Source organism: Clarias gariepinus, chromosome 11, assembly GCF_024256425.1.
Source record: "Clarias gariepinus isolate MV-2021 ecotype Netherlands chromosome 11, CGAR_prim_01v2, whole genome shotgun sequence".
NCBI lineage: Eukaryota > Metazoa > Chordata > Actinopteri > Siluriformes > Clariidae > Clarias > Clarias gariepinus.
Window position 1 is genome coordinate 29,508,971 of NC_071110.1, and position 21,677 is coordinate 29,530,647.

A 21,677-nucleotide genomic window follows, 5' to 3' on the forward strand; every position below is an offset into this window, starting at 1 on the left:
TGGTTGGATCCAACAGAAGACCTGCTTTAGCACAAACTGCTAGGTTTCATTTTGGCTCTGGTAGATAAAAAGGTGCATCTCGTTGTGTATGGGGTTACATAGCTGTAACCACCCAGTGTTCTCCTGTCAACTGCCGAAAGAGCCAACAACAGCCATTGGAACTGGGCCATGGAGACATGGAAGAGCATGCATGTATTCTTTTGCATCATGTGGATGGCCAGGTATGTGTGCGTCTCTTACCTGGAAAAGAAATGGCACCAGGATGCACTATGGGTGACCCGGCAAGGCTGTGTGATGTTTTGGGCAATGTTCTGCTCCCATTCATGTGGATGTAGGTGGTATGTGTGTTTGACACGTACCACCCACCTAAACATTGCTGCAGACCAAGTCTCTTTAAGGCAACAGTATTCTTGGATAGCGACGGCCTCTTTCAACAGAACTATGAACCCTTAAACACTGCAAATATTGTTGAGGAAAGGTTTGAGGAAAATGACAAAGAGTTCAAGGTGTTGGCTCCAAATTCCCAAGATCGCAATCAGATCTACCATCTCTGGCATGTGCTGGATGAACAAGCCTAATCTATGAATGCACCACCTTGCCACATAACATAGCATGTCTTCAGAGTACTTGTAGAGTCCAGGCCTTTCCCTTGAGTGCGAAGTTTTTCAACATCCCATACTTACCATTGTACACTGACACTTTAAAGGTTTAAAGACAACCCTATCATTATTGAGAAATACAATATACACACCTCGTAAAGATTCTCCTGGTGGACCAGGAGGACCTGGCACACCTATCATTCCCATGTCTCCTTTGATACCCGGGGTCCCAGGCCTTCCTTTGTCACCAATAGCACCTACAGTTATATAGCAACAACAAAATCGTATCATTATTTCCTCAATTATTCTATTAAATGCTGAGAGTTTAAAAAGAAGCAATTAAGAGATACAATTTATATAGATATTTTTTTCAAATTTAACCAAATAGATTAAATTACCAAACACTCAAAACCCCACCACCAAAAATGGAATATGTGAATGTTGAAAACTGTACCTGGTATATAAGAGTAATATGTTGTCTCCCCTGTTGGACCTGGTTCACCTGAATTGCCCTGTTAGACATTTACAAACATAGTAAAACATAGCTAGTAGGATAGCGAATCTACAGTATAATAAACATTATTATTTAACTAATAATGTTACAATATTTGGGGTTTATTCAGAATTGATGTGAGCGCATACTAGTGTGTGCATCAGTATTCAGACATTTGATGTACTGTAACATCAGGTTTAAAGTGTTAATTCGAGTTTTTTCAAGTCTGCCTTAAACCAGAATTTAGGTGTGAGTAGGTCATGGAGACCGACCTTAAAGTTTGTCATCAATGCAAGTAGAAAATGTGTTCTAATGTTTAGCTGAGACTCAAATGATGCTTCTACTGTCCCACTGAGCCAAACTGAGTTGGTATCTTTTAAAGTTATGGTGTATTTAGTACAAGTTTAACTCTTTTCTTTTCTAAAAACTGACACTAGCCATACAGCTGTTTCTCAAAAAAGAAAAGATTTGGATTTGAACTAAATTAGACTGTAATCTATATAAATAAGAAAAAGGTTTTGTCTGTACATTGGTCAGAACTCCCTCTTTCAATGATATCTTTGAAACCTGTCTCAGAAAATCTTCTTTCTGTATGTTTGCTTGTCTGTCCGGCATCATGCAAATTATGCCATTATGTGCCAGATTACATCACAGCATCCAGCTTTTTTTGAACAAACATATGACTATACATGTCACTTAACAAAGCCAATCAACGCAAGAATTTACCGTGTATACTTAGAGTATGTGGAAGGCACAAAAATGACGGTAATGCACCTACAAGTCGACACAATCGTCAATGCACACACACAACAGCGCGACACAGCATAGCTTAAACCAAAAAAAAAAAAACACTATGAAAACTGAACCTTGCAGCTTGATTAGAAGGGAAGTTATGTGTCAGATGCTGATCAACTTATTTTTCGCTGTAACCTTTTAACTTTAACTATTTCTACAAACCTTTCATTGTAAATTGAAATACACTGTACACTTAAAAGATACCAACTCGAGCAGGGAAGTTTATAATTTATTTTGGGAGCAAGGAAGTGTTTATAGTTTATTTGTAATTTTAATACAAACTAGATCACACCTGAGCTATCCACTTAAGCCTTTAAACCTTGGGAATGTTTTCTTTTCAACAGAGTGTATCGAATTATCGGCAATTAACTAGTCTCCTGTTAGGTGTTCATTTCCTTGGTTATCTTCTCATTCATAGTAAATTATCTTTTAGAAATTTTAAATCTTTTCCAAATCTGAATACAGTCTACAGAATATCATCCAAGATAGTGGTTAAAGATAATGGCTACCTTCACCCCGGGGAAGCCATATTGGCCCGGGAGTCCAGGCTTTCCTTGTTCACCCTGTCGGAATAGGAAGAATACATAAGACAAATGTGGACAATGTACTATAAATACACAAACACACACAATGCATTGTACCTGTTTTCCTGGTGCACCAGAACCCCCACGAGAGCCAGATTCACCCTGAACAAGTAGCAGTGTAAATTTAGTACAACAGACATACTGTATCTTTTTAAATTGTAATAAATGTACATAGTATAATTTGATTTGAGTAAATTCTAGTACACGCACTCAGACACAACTGTTATGTGAGTTATGACTCACTGTATATGAAGCATTAAAACCCTATGGCTAGGGGTAGCTCAGTGGTTAAGGCATCGGACTACAGTTCGGAAGGCTCTTAACTGCTCAAATGTGTAATGAGATAAAAATATAAGTCGCTCTGGATAAGAGCATCTGCCAAATGACTAAATGTAAATGTAAGCATTAAAACCCTATGCTAAACTATAACGTGCAAAGAACTTATACAAGAATAATTGAAATTAACCTTGTTTGATTGTCAAGCATTTTAAAACTTCACACTCACTGTAGGTCCTGGAAAACCTGCAAAACCCTTTTCTCCTGTTTCTCCCTGAGGTCCTTCAATGCCCTGAAAGAAATTTAATAAATAAAGACATCCATAAACCATGCAACTCTGAAACTGGAGTCTTCTCAGTTGGCTAAGTTTTCCAAATTAAACACTGTTACACATGCACGTTTAAACTTGAATTATTAGTTGGTATTAGTATTGCATCAGATCAACATACACACACTTACATTATATCCAGGTAGTCCAACGATTCCATTGGGTCCTTTCGCCCCCTAAAAGAACAAAATTATCCATGAATCTACCATCATCGTTTCTTTCTGATATGGCATATTATTGAACTGTATATTACTGTTTATAATCCAAAGATGTTTTTATGTCTTCTTTTTATTGTATGTAAATGAATTTAATATAATATTAACATATAAAATTATAAAGAAAATAACGTCATTGTTGTTTAATATATTTAGATAGAAGCCGCTTTACTGCCCTTGGAATGGAGGTGATGCTACAGCAATTATTCGGCTAATGCAAGACCCATTAGTGCCAATACAATGGTGCAGTGAAATGCAGAGCTTGGTAGCTTAGTAGCTTAGTACAGCTGCCTGACATGACAAGACCCAGATGTGCTTTTAGTGTCGGCATATCATTATCTAAGCATAGAAAATGCATAAGCTGCCTAGGTAAATTTAAATCCCCTCCTACAGTTTTCCGTCAGATTTAATCATCTGATCCATTTTGTGCTACATCAACCTAAGCAAGTGACTTGGCTATTTCACACTTTAAAAAGCATTTAAATAGAGTTCAAGTAGAAAGAGACAAAGCACATCATTCAAACCTGTACTGGACACCAACCGAATATGGACGAGATGTACAGGTATTACTAACATCATGGTTCATTCGCTTTTTTTACTCAAGAAGGAAATCACAGGGTCTTTTGACACAAATGAGAAGGTAGGTTTGACTTGCTTATATATTGGCAAAAACAAGCTCTGGTGTCTGGGCAGGTCTGCATGATCGCTGTGCTTGTCTTTGCTTGACGTACCATCTGAGCATGCCACATTTCCAAAGAAATAAGCTTTAAAGATCACAACAGCAGATGTAAGGAGTTATGCAAGATGCATGATGCGTCACCTTGGTATCAAAACAGACCTCAAAAAGGCCCTTCAAGTCAGGGCAAAGACCGCCAATGCTGCCAAAGCTGCCAAAACAAAATTCGCCAGAAGCGCCAGGGTTGAAACTATTTTTATAGGCTACTGAACACATTGTCGAAACCACAGAGATCCAACCTCAAAGAGGTGCAAGATTTAAATCAACTGACTCTATTGACTGTGGACTGTGGACCTTGACCTGGGGCATCTTATGTTGGTATGTGCCAACAGGAGACATGGATATGAAGTGGCTCTCACTTATGACAGCTTAAGGTGAGTTTGCCCACTGAACTGGAACTCAAATGCCATGGGATCGTCAAATTCAAATTCTTACCAATGCCAATGTGGCTTATAAATAAATCCATCAATGAACAGTACAGTATATTTGCTTGCACATAAGAGCCTGTGCTCTCAAAGACTGTATGGAAATGACCACCAGCTTTGGAGAGGTTCATGAAGTGTCACTACTGCATAGACAATTCTTCCATACAGTCACAACTCTTTCTGGAAGAAAATGGTCCTGGTAGTCAAAGACTTCGGGAAGTAGAAGAGTATGTTAAATATGTATGTATATGCATGTGCAGGATCACAACACCATCTGGATCCTTCAGGTTGACAAGGGCAAGCAAGATTTTGTCTTGTAGTGAATAATGGTAGGTCAGTTGTTAAGGCACTGCGTTCAAATCTCATCCTGACCAAGCTGTCTCTGGTGGGCCTTGAGCAAGGCCCTTAACTCTTAAATGCTCAGTTATTACATATCTCAATTGCTATGAACAAGCACATGGGAAAGTTCCAGTAGTTCGAAAAGGAAATTGTGTTACTCAGACTTTGCAGGTTTTTTTTTAAATTAATTAATTAATTTATTTTACCTAATATGACTAGTATAACATGACTAGACAAATAACTTACCTTGTCTCCTTTGGGGAAATATTCTTCTGATGGCTCGATTATTTCATAGGGGCCAGGAGGGCCCTTCGGCCCTGGTTCTCCCTTGTAAATTAAAACAAAATGTTTACACACCTGCTTTGCCTATCACACATGGATCCCATTCCTACATGCACAAATATTCAAACCCACCTCCTCTCCAGTCTCACCGGTAAACGGTTTTCCTGCGTCTCCCTGTGAGGAAAATAGTAACGGTAAGTGTGGTGAATCAGACCCTACTTGTGTTAAATAAATCATGTACTGTAGACAAAAAAAAAAGTGTATAGCATCTGTATATAACTTACGTTAGGACCTCGTAAACCTGGAGCACCATTTCCACCCTGGAAACAGAGAAAGAGAAAGAGAAAGCATATGACACTAGGCCAAAGTTAAAAAAGTCTTCCTCTAAAATTGACCATTAAGTTATCCATCTTTTTCCGAAATTCTAAACAGTTTAAGCAACTAAGAACTTGCAAACTCCGTGCACACAGACTGGAGGAGAGATTCAAGCCCCCCAGGCAACATGGCTTACCATAGTGCCCCGGAATTAGAATAAACAAGAAGTCAGCACTAGTGGCTTACCGGTAATCCAGGTTCTCCAGGCGTCCCTTTTGGTCCTGGCTGGCCACAAGGTCCAGGAAGTCCCTATGTCCCCAGACACACACCCCAAGACAGGCTTATAATATTACAAAAATATTGTGCTGCATTTAAAAGTTAATTTTCATGTAGGGGAAGATACTGTACTCATATTCAGAGTCAGAATTTACAGTGACTTATGTCAGTTTTATGTGCATAGAGGTTGCCTAATTGACTGTAAGTCTCCAAAGTTAAAAGGGGTTTTCAGTATCACCTAGATCTAGACCTTTGTTTTTACTCCCAAGTACTTAGCTTTGAGCTCGAAAAGCCTCATTATTAGGAGCTTATAAAATAGCACTTGATCCAGCATTCACAATCATTTTGCATTTTATTTGTTAGCACTATGAACCAACACCTAACTAATTATTTTGATTTTTCAAATCAATAAAATAATGGAGGTACACTGATACACTATCCGAATACAAACAAATCTGCTTATAGAAGCTACAGCACTGAGTGACTTTACCTTTTCTTGGCATCATCTCATCAAACAGTAAGTACAGTTATAAGCAATTATAAACAAGTTCTATTAAAAGAAAAAAAATGCACTAGAACCAAATTATTACTTACATCAGGTCCAGCACAACCCGGAGGTCCATCGCAACCCTGATTAATCAGAACCAGAATTATTTTCTACAATGACCCAAAACAAAAAATAACACAGGTTCTAGCACAGCATAGCATTCATATTCCACTTACACGTATCCCAGGAATCATAATGTACTGGCATGCAGGATCTCCTTTGGGTCCCTTTGGTCCCTGACAACCCTGGACAAAAAAAAGCCGAACAAAGCAACATACTGTAACGTGGACTATGAATCGGGTCTATTCAAATCTTTATCACGGTTAATAGATTTAGAATATACAGGATGTGGCTATAATTTCAGCAATCTTCTTGATGTTTACACTGTAGTGCATGTGATGTTTTTAGGGATTATAATTCAGGACTATTTAATGTGTCGACAGAGGGATTTCCACTTTGGACCCTTAATATTTTATGACAATTCCAGGCGCTAACTTATAGGTGGCTATGATGACAAAAATACAGCATAGATGATTACCCTCACAGGCCACTTCATTAGGCACACCTGGCACACTTGATAACAAAGATATCTAATCAGCCAATCATATAGAAGCAAATCAAAGCATTAGGAATAATTTATTTAAACATGGTCAAGATAATCTGCAAAAGTTTAAATCGAGCATGAGAATAGGAAGAAAGTTGTTGATGCCAGATGGGTTTGAGTATTTCCCAAACTACTGATCTACTGGGACTCCTATTGATTTAGACAACAATCTCATGGTTTTACAAAGAATGGTCTGAAAAAGAAAACTGTCACCGCTTCTGTCAAAACTGGACAGTAGAAGATTGGAAAAACATCGCACCATCTTGATTTCTTCTAAAACATTTGAATGGTAGGGACAGGTTTTCGGAATAAACAGTATGAAAGCCGCCGGTCTTATATGAACAGATCAGGCTAGCGGTGGTAATGTAGTGGTGTGGGGAAGATTTTCTTGGCACGCTTCAGCCCCCTTACTACCAACTGACCATGGTTTAAATGCTACAGCCAACCTGAGTGTTGTTGCTGACCGTGTCCATCCCTTTATGACCATGGGATAGCACAGCATGTCACAAAGCTAAAATTATCTTGAACTGGTTAATTGAACATAATAGTAAAGTCACTAGACTCCACAGTCTCCAGATCTCAATCCAATAGAACACCTTTAGGATGTGGGGGAACAGAAGACTCACATCATGCATGTGCAGCCCCACAAATCTGCAGCAACTGGACCAAAGTCTATAATGAATGTTTTCAGCACCTTGTTGAATTTATGCCATGATAAATTGGCTTGCGGAAGGCCCGCATTCGATTTTCTCCCAAACCCGGATAAAATGAAAGGGTTGCGTCAGGAAGGCATCTGTCGTAAAACCTGAGCCAAGTTGTTGTGCAGATCGGATGGTCCACTGTGGCGACTCCATGATGAGAGCAGCCGTAAGACTAACAGCAACAACACTGGTTTACACATACTGTTTTGATTGTTACTTGGATTGAGCACAAAATATAGTGGGTCTATACGCCTACCATGTAATATTCTGCATAATATGTTATATATAGGAAATAACAAGACTTTAACAAGCAAATGAATTACATACTCGTTGTCCGGTGAGACCACTTGGTCCTGCACAACCTTTGGGTCCTGGATCTCCTCTTGGTCCTTCACAGCCGTCTATTCCTGGAAAACCGGGAGGGCCAACAGGTCCATAGTAACCCTTGAGATGAAATTAGTCACGATAAGACACACAAAAGTGCAAAAGCAAGGGGAATTTTAATGTACGTTTATAGTTTATGTACACATAATCACTGTATTTTAAGGCCGATTTTTATTTTTTACAATCACTCACAGGTGTTCCAGGTGGCCCAGGATTTCCATCTATTCCTGGATTGCCCTGAAAGCAATACAAGCAAATACACAAACGCAACACGTTATACAGAAATACAGTTATGCTCAGATTTACCGTGCTCAATAAATGGGTTCAGACACATATTTATATATTATAATTTCTCTATTAAATTTGTTTGTGTGACCATGCGTTACTGTACGTACTACATCTCCTTTTGATCCAGGACCTCCAGGATTTCCTTCAGATCCGCGGTGTCCTTTCTGTCCTCGGTATCCCGGAGGTCCTGGTGGACCTGGAGGTCCAATTCTCCCCGATTCCCCAACAGCACCAGGACGTCCCTATAATGATGACATGACAAGCTACAGTGTGTGTGAAAATTTTTTTTTTGAAGAAGTCAGTCTACATGCGCATGCTGGAGCTTTTATTAAATCAGTTATTTTGATTAAAATTTTTATTTGTAGTGAACCTTGAATTTTCATCTTTATGTACGGTATATTATAGTTTCCGCCTTTGACTAGCGGTAGTTCAAGCTGATAAAAAGTTTATAAGACAAAAGACTTGCATGCCGAGTTACAGGATTAATATGTGCATCGAGAAGCTAGGGTGCTTTATGGTGAAGCTGCTTACCAGTGCTTGAGTTATTTCTTTGTAATGACATCATCGATGACTTGAAGCTTGATCAAACCGGGTTGGATCCGACTTTTCTGATTGGGGTGTTTACATGACGCGTTTTAATGCCAGCTGTGCTTTTATTATAAACATATCTATGTTGATACTGTGTACGGTATACCTGGCTATGAACCTTCTTTGGAAGACATCTACACTGTTTTACCACTAGGTGGTGCCACTCACCTTTATTACACTGATTTCTACAGCATTATAATAAATCCTAACTAGAATTAAATTAAGTCTTGAAACTATCACATTCACTGTAATTCTGGTGTTTTTATCTGAGGATGAAATTCCAGCGTGTTTTCAAGATACCAGGTAATTAAAATCTTTAAAAGGGAAATGAACAAAATAAACATGCAGTGAAATGCTTATACCACAATAATTGGCGTAAAAAGGAAAGATAGGATAGAATCACTACAATATAAGATGGATATCCATCCATCCATCCATCCATCCATCCAGGAACCTCTGTAGTCCAACGAGAAACCAATATATTTATTTCCATTTTGTACGAACCAGAAATTTCCCATGCTGCCTACTTCCTCCTGTCTATAGTTAAATTTATTGTTATAAACCTTCCATAAGACCAGTTGTTATAAACAGTCGTTCAATCATCTCATTTTTTTCTTCTCTTTTAAACGTTTATAAGACATAAGACTTGCATGCCACATTACAAAGAAACACCAAAGTTCAAGCCAAAGCAAGTACTGACACTGGAGGCTCCTTTCAGAAATGTTAAATAAACATCACATCATAAACAAACAGGCCATTTCCTCATTTTAATAAAATATCAAATCATTTTTATATATATATACAGTTAGCACGATGGTCAGAAAATTATTGTGTACGCCTTTTCAGGTCTGAGAATTCGATATGGTTTAAACGATAACTTTACACATCCAGTATGTATTATCCCAGGGAATAGTGTAGTACCTCAACACACACACACACACACACTGGCAAATAAAGTACATGATTACACCACATGTTCGCATAGCTATGCAAACCAAAGGGCTGCCAAAAAAAATGAAATCACCAGATTCGAAAACAGACATTCCTGACATGCTCTCTGCACACACACACACACACACACACACACACACACACACACACCTTGAGAGGAGGTTGTACTAAATTCTCACTAATAGCAGGGTTTTTTTTTTTGACACAGCTGGTTTGTGACAGTTTAAGCCTTCTTTTAATTAAAAAAATACCTCTTTCCTCCTCCACTCTCCCTCTCTCTCTCCCTCTCTCTCTCTCTCTCTGTGCACTGTCACTCCCTGCCCTAATCACTTGCCATAATATGTACACAGAAATCAAGGAAAGTCTTGTTCTAACTGTACACACACAGCATCCAATAAACTCTGTGTTATTATTTTTTGCTTTTACAATTTAAGTGCCCTGTTATTCACTCAGGCACTCATCGTCTATACTGCTTTATCTTGTATTTAGGGTCGCAGGGGGCCTGGATCCTATCCCAGGAGTCTTATGAGACGAGGCGCAGTACACTCTGGATGGGGTGCCAATCCATCACAGGGCACACACCCTAGGGGTGCGAGGTGGCAGCGCAGGGGTGCGACAGCGCCACATTGATTAATTCATTCATTTGTTCATTTATTTATTTATTAAACTAGGAATCAATACTCTTAGCCCGCCATCTCCCTTCCTCATTATAGTCAAAGCCCACTGTGTGTCAGTACTGTATTTAAGTATTTAACTAAATAAATATACATGAATTCTTCTTGTTTTTTTTTAATAGTCACATTTTATGTCCATAAGAACAATTTATTTCCTGTTATCACTTCCTTTATCGTGGAGATAATGATGAAAAATCCCAACACTTTGAACACAGTGAGTGAAATTAACAAATTATATTGAATGTTTAACATTTTTTTAGAGAGACATGGTTGAAAGACAGATTATCCGTCAGTACCAGGTGTGTGACCAGGTGTCCTGTCCTCAGAGGATTTAGATTTCTAGACTTAAAGTATTTCCAGAATGTAGCCATGTACAGTACAAGGAAGTAAAAATAGGAACTTTATAAAAAATGTGGGTTCTGTTTGAATTTTACACAGTTCAAGACTTTATAACAGCAATACAGAGAGAGAGAGAGAAAGAGAGAGAGAGAGAGACAGAGAGAGAGAGAGAGAGAGAGACAGAGAGAGAGAGAGCTGCACTGTTAGACAGAGCGTAGTCTTAGTGGCTGTGACACAAACTGATCCGTTTGTGTAGAGTGTGTTCACTGTCTTTCAAAGAGACCACTGCAGTGTGTAATTAGCAGATCATTAGTGGATTCCCGTACATACAGTCACACACACACACACACACACACACACACACACACACACACACACACACACACACACACACACACACATTATGTTTTTATGAATCTATAATCTATGCTGATTGTTCATTTTTAAGGCGGATTTTTATTATTTTTATTATATTATTATTGTATTTTTACTACAGTATTTATCTATCTATCTATTCATCTTTAATTTTCTCACTCACTTATCGTCTATACCGCTTCATCCTGACTTTAGGTTTTTTTTTATTTATTTCATATAATTGAATTGACCTTAAGTTGAAATAAGTTTGGATTCTTATGGGTTAAGGATAAAACATATGAGGGGAGAGGTAAAGGACTCGTGAATGTACATGCCTGTTCATTCTGTTGAGCCTCTGCTCTCTGAAATGTCTGCCCTGTGCGATGTTTGTGTGTTTGTTGTTCCTGATCTTTTTAATGAAACTGATGTCCTCATCCTCCCACATAAACAAAGCAATGAGATCATCTATTACAGAATGTCTGAGAAAACAAAAAACGCATTCTTAACATTGCACAGCCACCAAATGCTTTCATATACTGAACAATCTAAGTCCTGGAACATCCCTGTGCCTTCAGAGAAGAAAAACTAAACTGACGTGATAACTCAGTCATTCAGTACATGCAGGTCGTCAGCTGACTTAAGCCTAGACCTGAGAAACTGAAGCAGATTCAGATCATAACATTGCCTCCAGAGGCTTACAATGGCCACTATGCATGATGGGTGCATCGCTTCATGCGCTTCCCTTCTTACTCTGACACGCCATACTCATAAAGCTAGTTATACTCTAGACTTAATGCTAACCTTTGAATTAAATATATATACCTGTATACTTGTATATATGGCGTTCCACAGGGTTCGGTTTTAAGCCCACTATTATTTTCTCCTTACATGATTCCTCTGGGCAAAATAATTCGTAAGCATGGTATAAGTTTTAACAGTTATGCTGATGACACAGAGTTCTATGCCTCAGAAAAGCCAGATGAGGAAAAAAATAGCTGAGTTAAGCAATGTGTGAAGGACATAAAACACTGGATGCTCATGAACTTCCCTCTGCTTAATCCTGACAAGACAAAATTACTGATACTAGGACCACATGCGGCTAGAAGCAAGATCTCTCTGATCACACAGTAAGTTTGGATGGTCTTTCTGTTTCATCATGTAAGCATTAAAAGACCTTGATGTGAGTCTTTCATTTGAAGCTCATGTAGATAATATCACCAGGATAGCATTGTCAGGTATTAGTTCATGCTTTCATCACCTCTACAGTAGGTTGGATTATTGTAACGGCTTACTGTCTGGATGTTTAACTAGGTGCATAAACAAGCTTCAGTTAGTCACTAGAACCAAAGGATATGAACACATCACCTCTATCTTATCCACACTGCATTGGATCCCAGTGAAACTTCACATTGATTTTAAAACACTATTATTGACCTATAAAGCATTAAATGGTCTCGCACACCGTGGTGCCTGAGTGAACTGCTAGTGTTTTATGATCCACTACTCCTGCTACAATTAAAAGGTGAAGGCTGCTTGTCAGTACCATGTATTATTAAATCAATAGCAGGGGACAGAGATTTTTCTTACAAAACCCAAAAGTTAGGGAATAGTCTTTCCATTAATGTTCGGGACTCAGACACAGTCTCAGTGTTTAAGTCCAGGCTAAAAACCTATGTCTTTAGCCAAGCATTTTTGTAAATACTGTAGATGTGTCTTGGGTAAAGGAGCAGATCTGGGGGACTCATAAATGTAGAGTATTACGGTGAACTGGTATGTTTAGATGCTGTCTTCCCCACTCTCATTGATCACTCAGGTTCATTAACAGTGAAGTGATTTGTTACTTTAGTTTTCAGTGAGCCCTCGTGTCTGTGTTTCCTTCTGGCTCTCCCTTTTAGTTATGTTATGCTATCGTAGTTAGTCCTGCCGGAGTTCCTGCTTGTAATCTGCTCCAAATATATGTTCACCTTGAATAAAAAAAATGTAATAAAAGTTCCAATAGATATGAGGGCTATTTCTTTTTTTTTTCTTTTTTGCTTTGTAGACAAATATCAGTGTTTTTAATCTAATGCGGGCAGTTACAGGAAGCCAGTGGAAGGCACAGGCAGTAGTGGGGTGATGTGGGAGAACTTGTGGAAAATGAAAACAAGTCTTGCAATTTCAGGAACCTCTCTGTTGTAAAGGAGACACTTTCATGATAGTCATCATAACTCGATAATATTTTATGGGAGAGAGTACAAAATTCAGGGTGATAGGGGAGCCAAGTCCCAAAATGGAATCAGTTGGATTCCATACAAAAGTAATAGCACGCCATTCACTGATAGTGAAGAAGGATGACCTGCATTAATTGCTATGCAATATTTGCATTTTTAAATGAGCAATAACAATAATATGCGTACTCTGAGAGCCCGTACTAACAAGCACATGGAGGTGTGAGTGTTCAGGTGTCCACATACTTTTGGCAATGCCATGTTGCTTTGTAACAAAAATCACCTACCAGAGTCATTTATACTGTATGCTATTCAGAGTGAGCTGAGATCTCATGTACATGCTGAACTGGCTGTGACTTACACTTACGACTAGATCCATAAGTATTTGAACAGCAACACAATTCTCATACTCTTGGGCTCTGTGCACCAGAACAGTGGATTTAAATTTAACCAATCAAGATGTTCTTGGAGTAAAAGATAGACTTCCAGCTTTAATTTTGGGGTTTTAAAAATATCCACTGTATAAAATAAGAGATTCTTTTTTTTCAGCGTCAACTATTTCCTGAGTAACCACTAATGCAACCATAATATGGTGTAACAAATGTGTATAAATGCCGTCATGTTCTAATTTAAGCATTACAGTGCATGTGTGTGTGTGTGTGTTTCTCCGGTAACCTGCCTTCTTATCCTCAGGAATGTCCTACCACAGCTCTTTAACAAGGTCATTGTAAACATGTCACTCTTAGCTTAAAACCTATCATTTAAGTTACAAGGCCTTCTGCAGTCACACACACACACACACACACACACACACACACACACATACACACACACACACACACGCAAGAACGTTGCCTGCTGCCTTTCCCTTTTGAAAAATATCTTAAGTTTGTCAGCTACTGTTCCTAATTATTTGTCAGCTGTTAAGTGTGAGTACAGAAATGTGTATCTGTCTTAACCTTTTCTCTTAATACGTAAACACAAAAAATAAACAAGAAACACACACACAAAAAAGAATTCCATAGTCCTATGTACACTAGATGGGACAAGATTTTTGGACATAATGTATGTCTGTTAATTTGAAAACAGTTATGTCTGTTAATTATTATATATTTTTTTTGTGAAAACAGAGAAGGTGAATGTAAAACCTATGAAAAGTGATACGTTCACAAATCATCTCTCTCTCTCTCTCTCTCTCTCTCTCTCTCTCAATAATGTGATATCTGGAAAGGGGATTGTCTGATATCCACTATATAGACAAAAGTATTTGGCCAAACCTGCAATGACACTGTTTCCAAATACAAATACTTCAATATGAAGTCGGTTCCCCTTTTGCAGCTGTAACAGCTTCCACTCTTTTTGGAAGGCTGTCCACAACATTTTGGAGTGTTTTTGTGGAGATTCGTACCAATTCATTCTGCAGAGCATTTATGAGGTCTGGCACTGATGTTGGACGATAAGACCTGGCTCGCAATCTCAGTTCCAGGTCAGGACTCTGTGTTTGGGACAATCAAGTTCTTCCACACCTAACTGATCAGACCGTGTCTTTATAGTCCTTTGCTTTGGGCACGGTCATGTGGGAATTGAAAAGGGCCTTCTCCAAAGTGTTGCCACAAAGTTGGAAGCATAGCAGCAAAGCAGGTTTGGCCAAACAGTATGTAGTATATTCTGTATAATTAAATTTGCCAAATTGTTTGTACTCCTATAAATAAGAATGAGTTTATCAGAGGAACAACCCACGTTAGATGTTTTGGAGATAAAGTCAGAGAGGCCAGATTGAGGTGGTTTGGACATGTTCAGAGGAGAGATTGTGAATATATCGGTAGAAGGTTGCTGAGGTTGGAACTGCCAGGCAGGAGGTCTAGAGGAAGACCAAAGAGGAGATTTATGGATGCAGTGAGAGAGGACATGAAGTTAGTTGGTGTGAGAGAAGAGGATGCAGAGGATAGGGTTAGATGGAGGCAGATGATTCGCTGTGGCGACCCCTGAAAGGGAACAGCCGAAAGACAAAGAAGAGTTTGTACTCCTATAAATGAAATGACGAGTACACCATAAATTTGTACTTTTTTTTCAAAGTTTTTTTTGCGTTATGTTGCAAACCTTTTGTGAGATCTCACAAAAACCTAATTGACTCATGTTCTCCTGGATAGTCCTTTAACTGCTTGACATGCAATCGCATTAGTTAAATAATCCTTACTGCATCCCTACTGTGGGATTTGGGAGATGGGGAAACTCTAAAACCCAGTGAGGGGGTGAAGAGGGGGAACACGACTCAGCTCAAAATAACAAGGCGCGCTTGTAACCCCTGTGATGGTCTTACATTTTATACTCAGTATAGATCTAAACCAATCAAAACTAAGTGTGAATCTTTCTAACCAATCATAACGCTGAAGCTTGCTTTGAGATTGACAATGATTATTTTTTTAAAACAAACAAACAAACAAACAAACAAACAAACAAACAAACGAACAAACAAAAAAACTACACAGAGTAGCTCCTAAAAATATACTGTGTATATAAATAAAAGGAAGGTGTCGTCTGTACATTGGTCAGAACTCGCTGTCACTGATATCTTTACGTTTCGTAACATTGGAGAACCAGAACCCAATCTCAGAAAATGTTCTGTCTGTATGTCTGTATGTCTGTTCAGCCAGATTTTGTCACAGCATCAAACTAAACTGGCTGTACAGAATTACTGAAACTTTTGCAGTTCTTAGATTTCTGCCTAAAGTTTAACCTGCACCATAAGAGAAATCAAAATGTTTAGTAAAAGTGATGTTCTGAACAGTTACAGTATGTGTAGAATTTAATAATCTACTTTAGCTACTAATGAGCTACGCATTTGCTCAATGTAAACAAACACCTGCACCAATAGATATTCATTAGAAAAGCTAAACTGAAAATCTTTAATGGGATTAGTTCATATTTTCACCACTGAAGTGGTCTCGTACAGTAAGTGAATTACCATGTATTTGGTTGGTGAGGAAAGAAGTACAATGTAGCAATGAATAAACAAAACATAAACATAAATGTTTCTATATCTCTTTCTTATTGATTGTAAAAAGATAAAATGACAATAGATTCAAAATCTTGCCATGAACTAGGTACATTTTCTACAATTTCCTAATATTTAGCCACCAATCCAGTGGAAACCAAAACCAACTAATTTTGTACAACCAAACACAATTTTGTAGAATTACAGTTTACAAAAATCACAGAGTTCATCTTTGTTTCAGGCAGACATGTACATGGGATTTAATCTGCAATAACAGTATCACTGATTACATTGAAGCTGATCAGCTTATTTATAGCTTTAACCATTTAAATATTTCTACAAAGTCTTTTCCCATCAACGACGGATACTTATGATACTGTAGATAGATAGATAGATAGATAGATAGATAGATAGATAGATAGATAGATAGATGTACTCCACTGACCCGCATATAGTCTTTCCCCCATCTCTCAAAATATTTATTTTTCTTCTTCCTTATCCTCTTTAGAGCTTAATGCAAACGATAATTCTAAGCAGCTGTATAAAAAATATGTAAGCTTTTTTTCCCCCGCTTCTCAGCTTGTGTTCAGAGCCTGCATGAAACATCCGCCTGCCAATATTTAACATGGTTGAAGGAGTTTTACTAATGGGTTAATGGACGTTATGTTGCACACCTGGAGGGTACAACACGTACAAGCACGTCCAACAACCTTGAACTGGGTCAGTGTGCCAGAATGTCGAACATCGTTCCTGTTGTGTGTCTGGTATGTGTTTATACCCTAATAAGGACCAGATGTCCCCACAAGGACAGGAATATCTGGCATGTTCGACATTGTGGTGGCAGTTTAGTCACTGATGGTAACGTTTGTTCCTTTTGAGATGTCGGATTTTAAGGAAATCATTTGCTTACCATGGAGCCCTTTATCGGGGGACACGGGCACAAGCTTCCGTTGCGCTGTCCACAGTCCTCGGAAATCTCCGCCTAGAGGTGAACACACAATCACACAATTGCTTTTAGCAGCAGTTTTTTTTTTTAAATATCATCAGGTCCACACATTGGGAAAAATGACAGATTGGAATCTTAATGAAGCTTAACTTCTAGAACACACTAGAACACACAATTCCTAGAACACACATCAGGCAACATAAACATTAAAAATAAAAACATGTTAAATGAATTGAAAGCACATTTAATGGGAGTCAACCTACTTAAAGAGAAACTGCTCTCATTTCCTGTAACATAGAAATTCTCTTTGATGATGAAACTAAATACCATATATATCCAGCACCTCTAATCTGAACCATGGGATGGAAAATCTCTTAGATCCCTTAATGTGCTTATTGAAACAAAACAAATAACTAATCTGAGATTTCCTTTCCTTTTTTTTAACCATAAATCTGCATTAGTAGCATTAGTAACACGAGTACGCAACTGTAAATAAAGTTATCCTTACTAGATACAGCCACAGTACTGCATATACAGTAGACCATCCTCATCTAACTGGCAAAGGATGTAGCACTGAATCTCAGCTTCAGGGACTGCATAGAAAAGGCCAATATGAATTTATCTAAACTCTAGTACTTTTTATATACATAACAAATACCAAGAAAAGAGATGTCCAAGTCAACGAATAGTATTCACAGGAAACCTGAATTCCTCCCAGAACGCTTCTTTTGAACTTCATATGATTAATTGTTGGAGACCTAGGATATTCATTATGATAATCAGTAACTGATTAACAGCAACTTGACTCATGCCGCAATATTGATTTAAAGTGGGCCTGATATGCACAATTCACAATTCACAAATTCACATTCTGCACAGTTCTGCTGATGAGACGAGGCTTTGAGGACATTGAGGTATGGAAAATTGTTTTCTCAATCTTATCTAAGGGGTATTTTAACTGGAGCATTAACAAGCACACTTTGGAGCACCTCTGTGACCTGCATTAAGTTGTTAGAGTAATAGTAATATGTGGGTCCTTGAAAACATCTGAAAATTAGAAAATAAAGCAGCACATTGCAGTACCCTGAGAGACAACAAAAATAATCCTAGAACCAGAGGTGTCAAGTTACGAAGTACAAATACGTCGTTACCTTAGTTAAGTAGAAATTTTGGATATCTATACTTTACTGGAGTAATTATTTTTCAGCCGACTTTCTACTCCTATTTTATTTCAGCGTGTCATTTAAAAAACAAACGAAAAAAAAAAAAAACATCTGGATAAATCGCACTATCCAGATGGAGCGATTTTGATTGTGGTTGGATGAGAAGTATAAACACACCATTCCGACACCCTATTGGTTGGTACGCGATCCATCGCACCTGCACATGACTATTTGCACCGTTAAAATACTTATAGGCCACTAGTTATCATATCTTCTTCTCCATAAAACATGTTAATGCTCAGTCGTACACATATATGGTTCTTTATTGTATTTGCATTGTACTAAAATGCATTCTTTTTCAATTGCCGTATACAGTATCCCAAATTAATATGGCCGTTAAAAATACAACAAAAAACAACAACACATTTTTCTTTTTTTTTTTATGAGGTGTTAGTGCAGTATATAGGCCCGTGGCACAGCCTGAGCTTTTATTCTTAATGCTTTTTTCCCCCTCATGTTACTTTTACTTTTATACTTTAAGTAGTTTTGAAACCAGTACTTTTACACTTTTACTTGAGTAAAAAGCTTGTTAAGTCTTTTTAAACCCTAGTATCTATACTTCTACTCAAGTAATGAATGTGAATACTTTTGACACCACTGCCTAGAACTGTAGGTCAATGTTAAACGTTCACTAACTTAAAATTCGTAATGGATCAACAGCTAACCTGACTTATAATTAAGCAATATTACACGAGATGCCGTGCTGTGCTGTTGGATATAGCACGAGGGCATCACAGCGGCGCTTTGTCCAGCAATATAGCATGACCTTGAGTGTGATATTGCTTTTATACATCAATTCCATAAACAAAATTTAAAATCCACAGATTATGATTATTTGCTTAATTTATTAGTTATTTTGCCCTGCCAGTGCATATCCTTCTGCGACTGGCAGATCTACTGTAACTAAGCACGACTGGCGGAGCCAGGACGAAACTTATCTAAACCATGGAGGTGGTGGACAGTCCTGCAAATCTCATATGTTTCTCTTTCTATTTCCACTTATTCCGCTTTAGACTATATCAGCTCCGTTACCTTCTGGGTTCTGGGGTTGAAACCCAAATACAGTAGCATTCAACAAATTGCTAATGCGCTATGTAGAGTTGAATTCCAAATATTTCTCCAATCCATGATCAAGAGCCCTACACGGTGTGTGTGTGTGTGTGTGGTTGTGTGTGTAAGACAATGGTTTTACCATCTAAGGCACACCTAGTAGGAAACTTGATCATGGGTTGGAGAGAGATTTGGAATTCAACCTTGTGGTAGGAGCTAGTTAGCTTTGTAGCCATAAATAAAAGAACATGAATAGTTCAGATGTGTTTCAGAAAGACTTTTTAGTTATTGAGTTATTTAGCTACTAAGTCAATGTTGTTGTTTTTTTTTGTCAAAAGTTATTTTGCTGTTGTTTTTGGTTTTGGCTGTTTAGTTTTATGACAACGTTTTTTTGCTGAAAGTGCTGTGACTGGTTTTGAATGTGAAATTTGACAGGAAGTTGCTCTATCATTAATATGGTGGACCATACAGACCTACTTTCACTCATTCTTCGACTGACATTAAATGTCAGCAAAACACCAGGGACGCCAAGTGATATACATATAGTTAACCATCCCAGTGGTGTTACTGTTCATTGTCACCACTTGTGGAATGCCTCTCATCCAATAAGATTGCTCCATCTGAAGTAACTGTTGTTTCATTCATCCTCTAGGGTTTTGCACAGTACTGAAACAGAACTGAACAAAGCAATAAAGTATGACCTTTCAGCCTTAGATTATGGTTGTGTCTACTCTACGTGCTGATGTTGCTTTTGATATCATAGATCATATTTTTCTAGACAGAAATGGCTAGACATGGCTCAGGTGTTATCTGGATGATCGTTATCAGTCTTGCTATGTCTCAGTGCCTACAAAAGTAAACTTCGGTGTTCCACAACACTGTGTCCTTGGGCGTTTTTTTTTTCCACCTACTACAGTTTTTACCTTTGGGTAAATACATAATAGAAGCTGACACTGCTGTCGTAATGAAACACCGTTAATAGTTTTTAAAAAGTCCCATGACAGGCTATAGTTCAATGAAGGGCTTTAAACATTGGCTGCTTAAATTCAACACAACAAAAAAAAAATTCCTGCCACACGATGCAAAAACAACAACAACAACAACAAAAAACATTCACAAAGCTCCAATCTAAAATGGATACAACTAAAATTTCACAATGCTTATAAAGCATAGAAAATGACACAAAAAGCACTTAACTGTCTCGCCCAGCAGTAACTGAGTGACCTTTTATATCATGTTTGCTTCAGTTAAAAGGTGCAGATTCTTTATTAGTACCTACAATAATAAATGCAGAAGCATTTCATTTGGAGCAGCAAGATATTGCATTTAACTATCACTTTGGCATGTGCATTAGGAATCAAAAAATGCATCTACATCTACAAAGTTGCTTTATGATAACAGCTACCATTAAAATCAATATACAAATTAAACTGACGTAATTATTCACTCATGTACACTATTTACAAAACATCTATTAAACGCGGTATCTTATGGACTGCATGCGCTGACTACTGATGCACATCTATCTCATCTATTTAAATTTTTCTGTGGAATAGTTTGCATTTCCTTAAAGTGAAACTAGACATTACACAAGAGTTCATCTAACCAAAGAGCAAGTGGGACACAGAATCATCAACATGGGAAGAAACAAAAAAGGCAGCAGTCAGAGGAAGAACATGGGAAAAGAAAGAGGTTGAAAAAAATGCTAAAGAGGGGGAGAACTTAAGGGGGATGTGGATGAGGACAAAGAGGGTTGTTTTGTCTTTAAAAAAGGTAGATGGTATGTGGAAAGAGCCACATGAGATAAACTATGTAATCAGATGCCGGTCCTTCAGAGAAGCACACCTACTATATCTCATGTGAGTCTGTACCAGGTCTAGTGTACTGTAGGCTCAGATCCCTGGGCTTGGTTAACAGGACTGGATCTTCTGCTGGTGTAACTGATACAGTTTGACATTCGAGAAGCTCATCATGAGTTACTATAGCCTTCCTGTTACTTCAGACACCGGCGTCTTCTACTTTAAACTCATTTACAAGACGTTGTTGTTGGTACTCCATTAGGGGTCACCATGGCAGATTTTCCAGTTTGATTTTGTCACAGGGTTTACACCAGTGGACGAATCCTCCCATTTATATCTGGGATTGGGATCGGTGGTCTGCCAA

At 38.1% G+C, this 21,677-nt stretch overlaps 1 protein-coding gene across 1 annotated transcript in view; it reads right to left on the reverse strand.

Annotated features, from left to right (window-relative positions):
• col4a4 (collagen, type IV, alpha 4) overlaps positions 1 to 21,677 on the reverse strand; it is a 64,168-nt gene that overhangs the window by 27,656 nt on the left and 14,835 nt on the right. Inside the window, exons 4-19 of the mRNA XM_053506871.1 lie at positions 17,206 to 17,277; positions 8,295 to 8,429; positions 8,092 to 8,136; positions 7,843 to 7,959; positions 6,387 to 6,455; positions 6,258 to 6,293; positions 5,634 to 5,696; positions 5,357 to 5,392; positions 5,205 to 5,246; positions 5,037 to 5,117; positions 3,207 to 3,251; positions 2,977 to 3,039; positions 2,529 to 2,573; positions 2,397 to 2,450; positions 1,054 to 1,111; positions 752 to 856 (exon numbers count right to left, since the gene is read on the reverse strand). Coding sequence (XP_053362846.1) covers positions 752 to 856; positions 1,054 to 1,111; positions 2,397 to 2,450; positions 2,529 to 2,573; positions 2,977 to 3,039; positions 3,207 to 3,251; positions 5,037 to 5,117; positions 5,205 to 5,246; positions 5,357 to 5,392; positions 5,634 to 5,696; positions 6,258 to 6,293; positions 6,387 to 6,455; positions 7,843 to 7,959; positions 8,092 to 8,136; positions 8,295 to 8,429; positions 17,206 to 17,277 — 1,066 coding nt within the window. The remainder of the gene's footprint in view (positions 1 to 751; positions 857 to 1,053; positions 1,112 to 2,396; positions 2,451 to 2,528; positions 2,574 to 2,976; positions 3,040 to 3,206; positions 3,252 to 5,036; positions 5,118 to 5,204; positions 5,247 to 5,356; positions 5,393 to 5,633; positions 5,697 to 6,257; positions 6,294 to 6,386; positions 6,456 to 7,842; positions 7,960 to 8,091; positions 8,137 to 8,294; positions 8,430 to 17,205; positions 17,278 to 21,677) is intronic.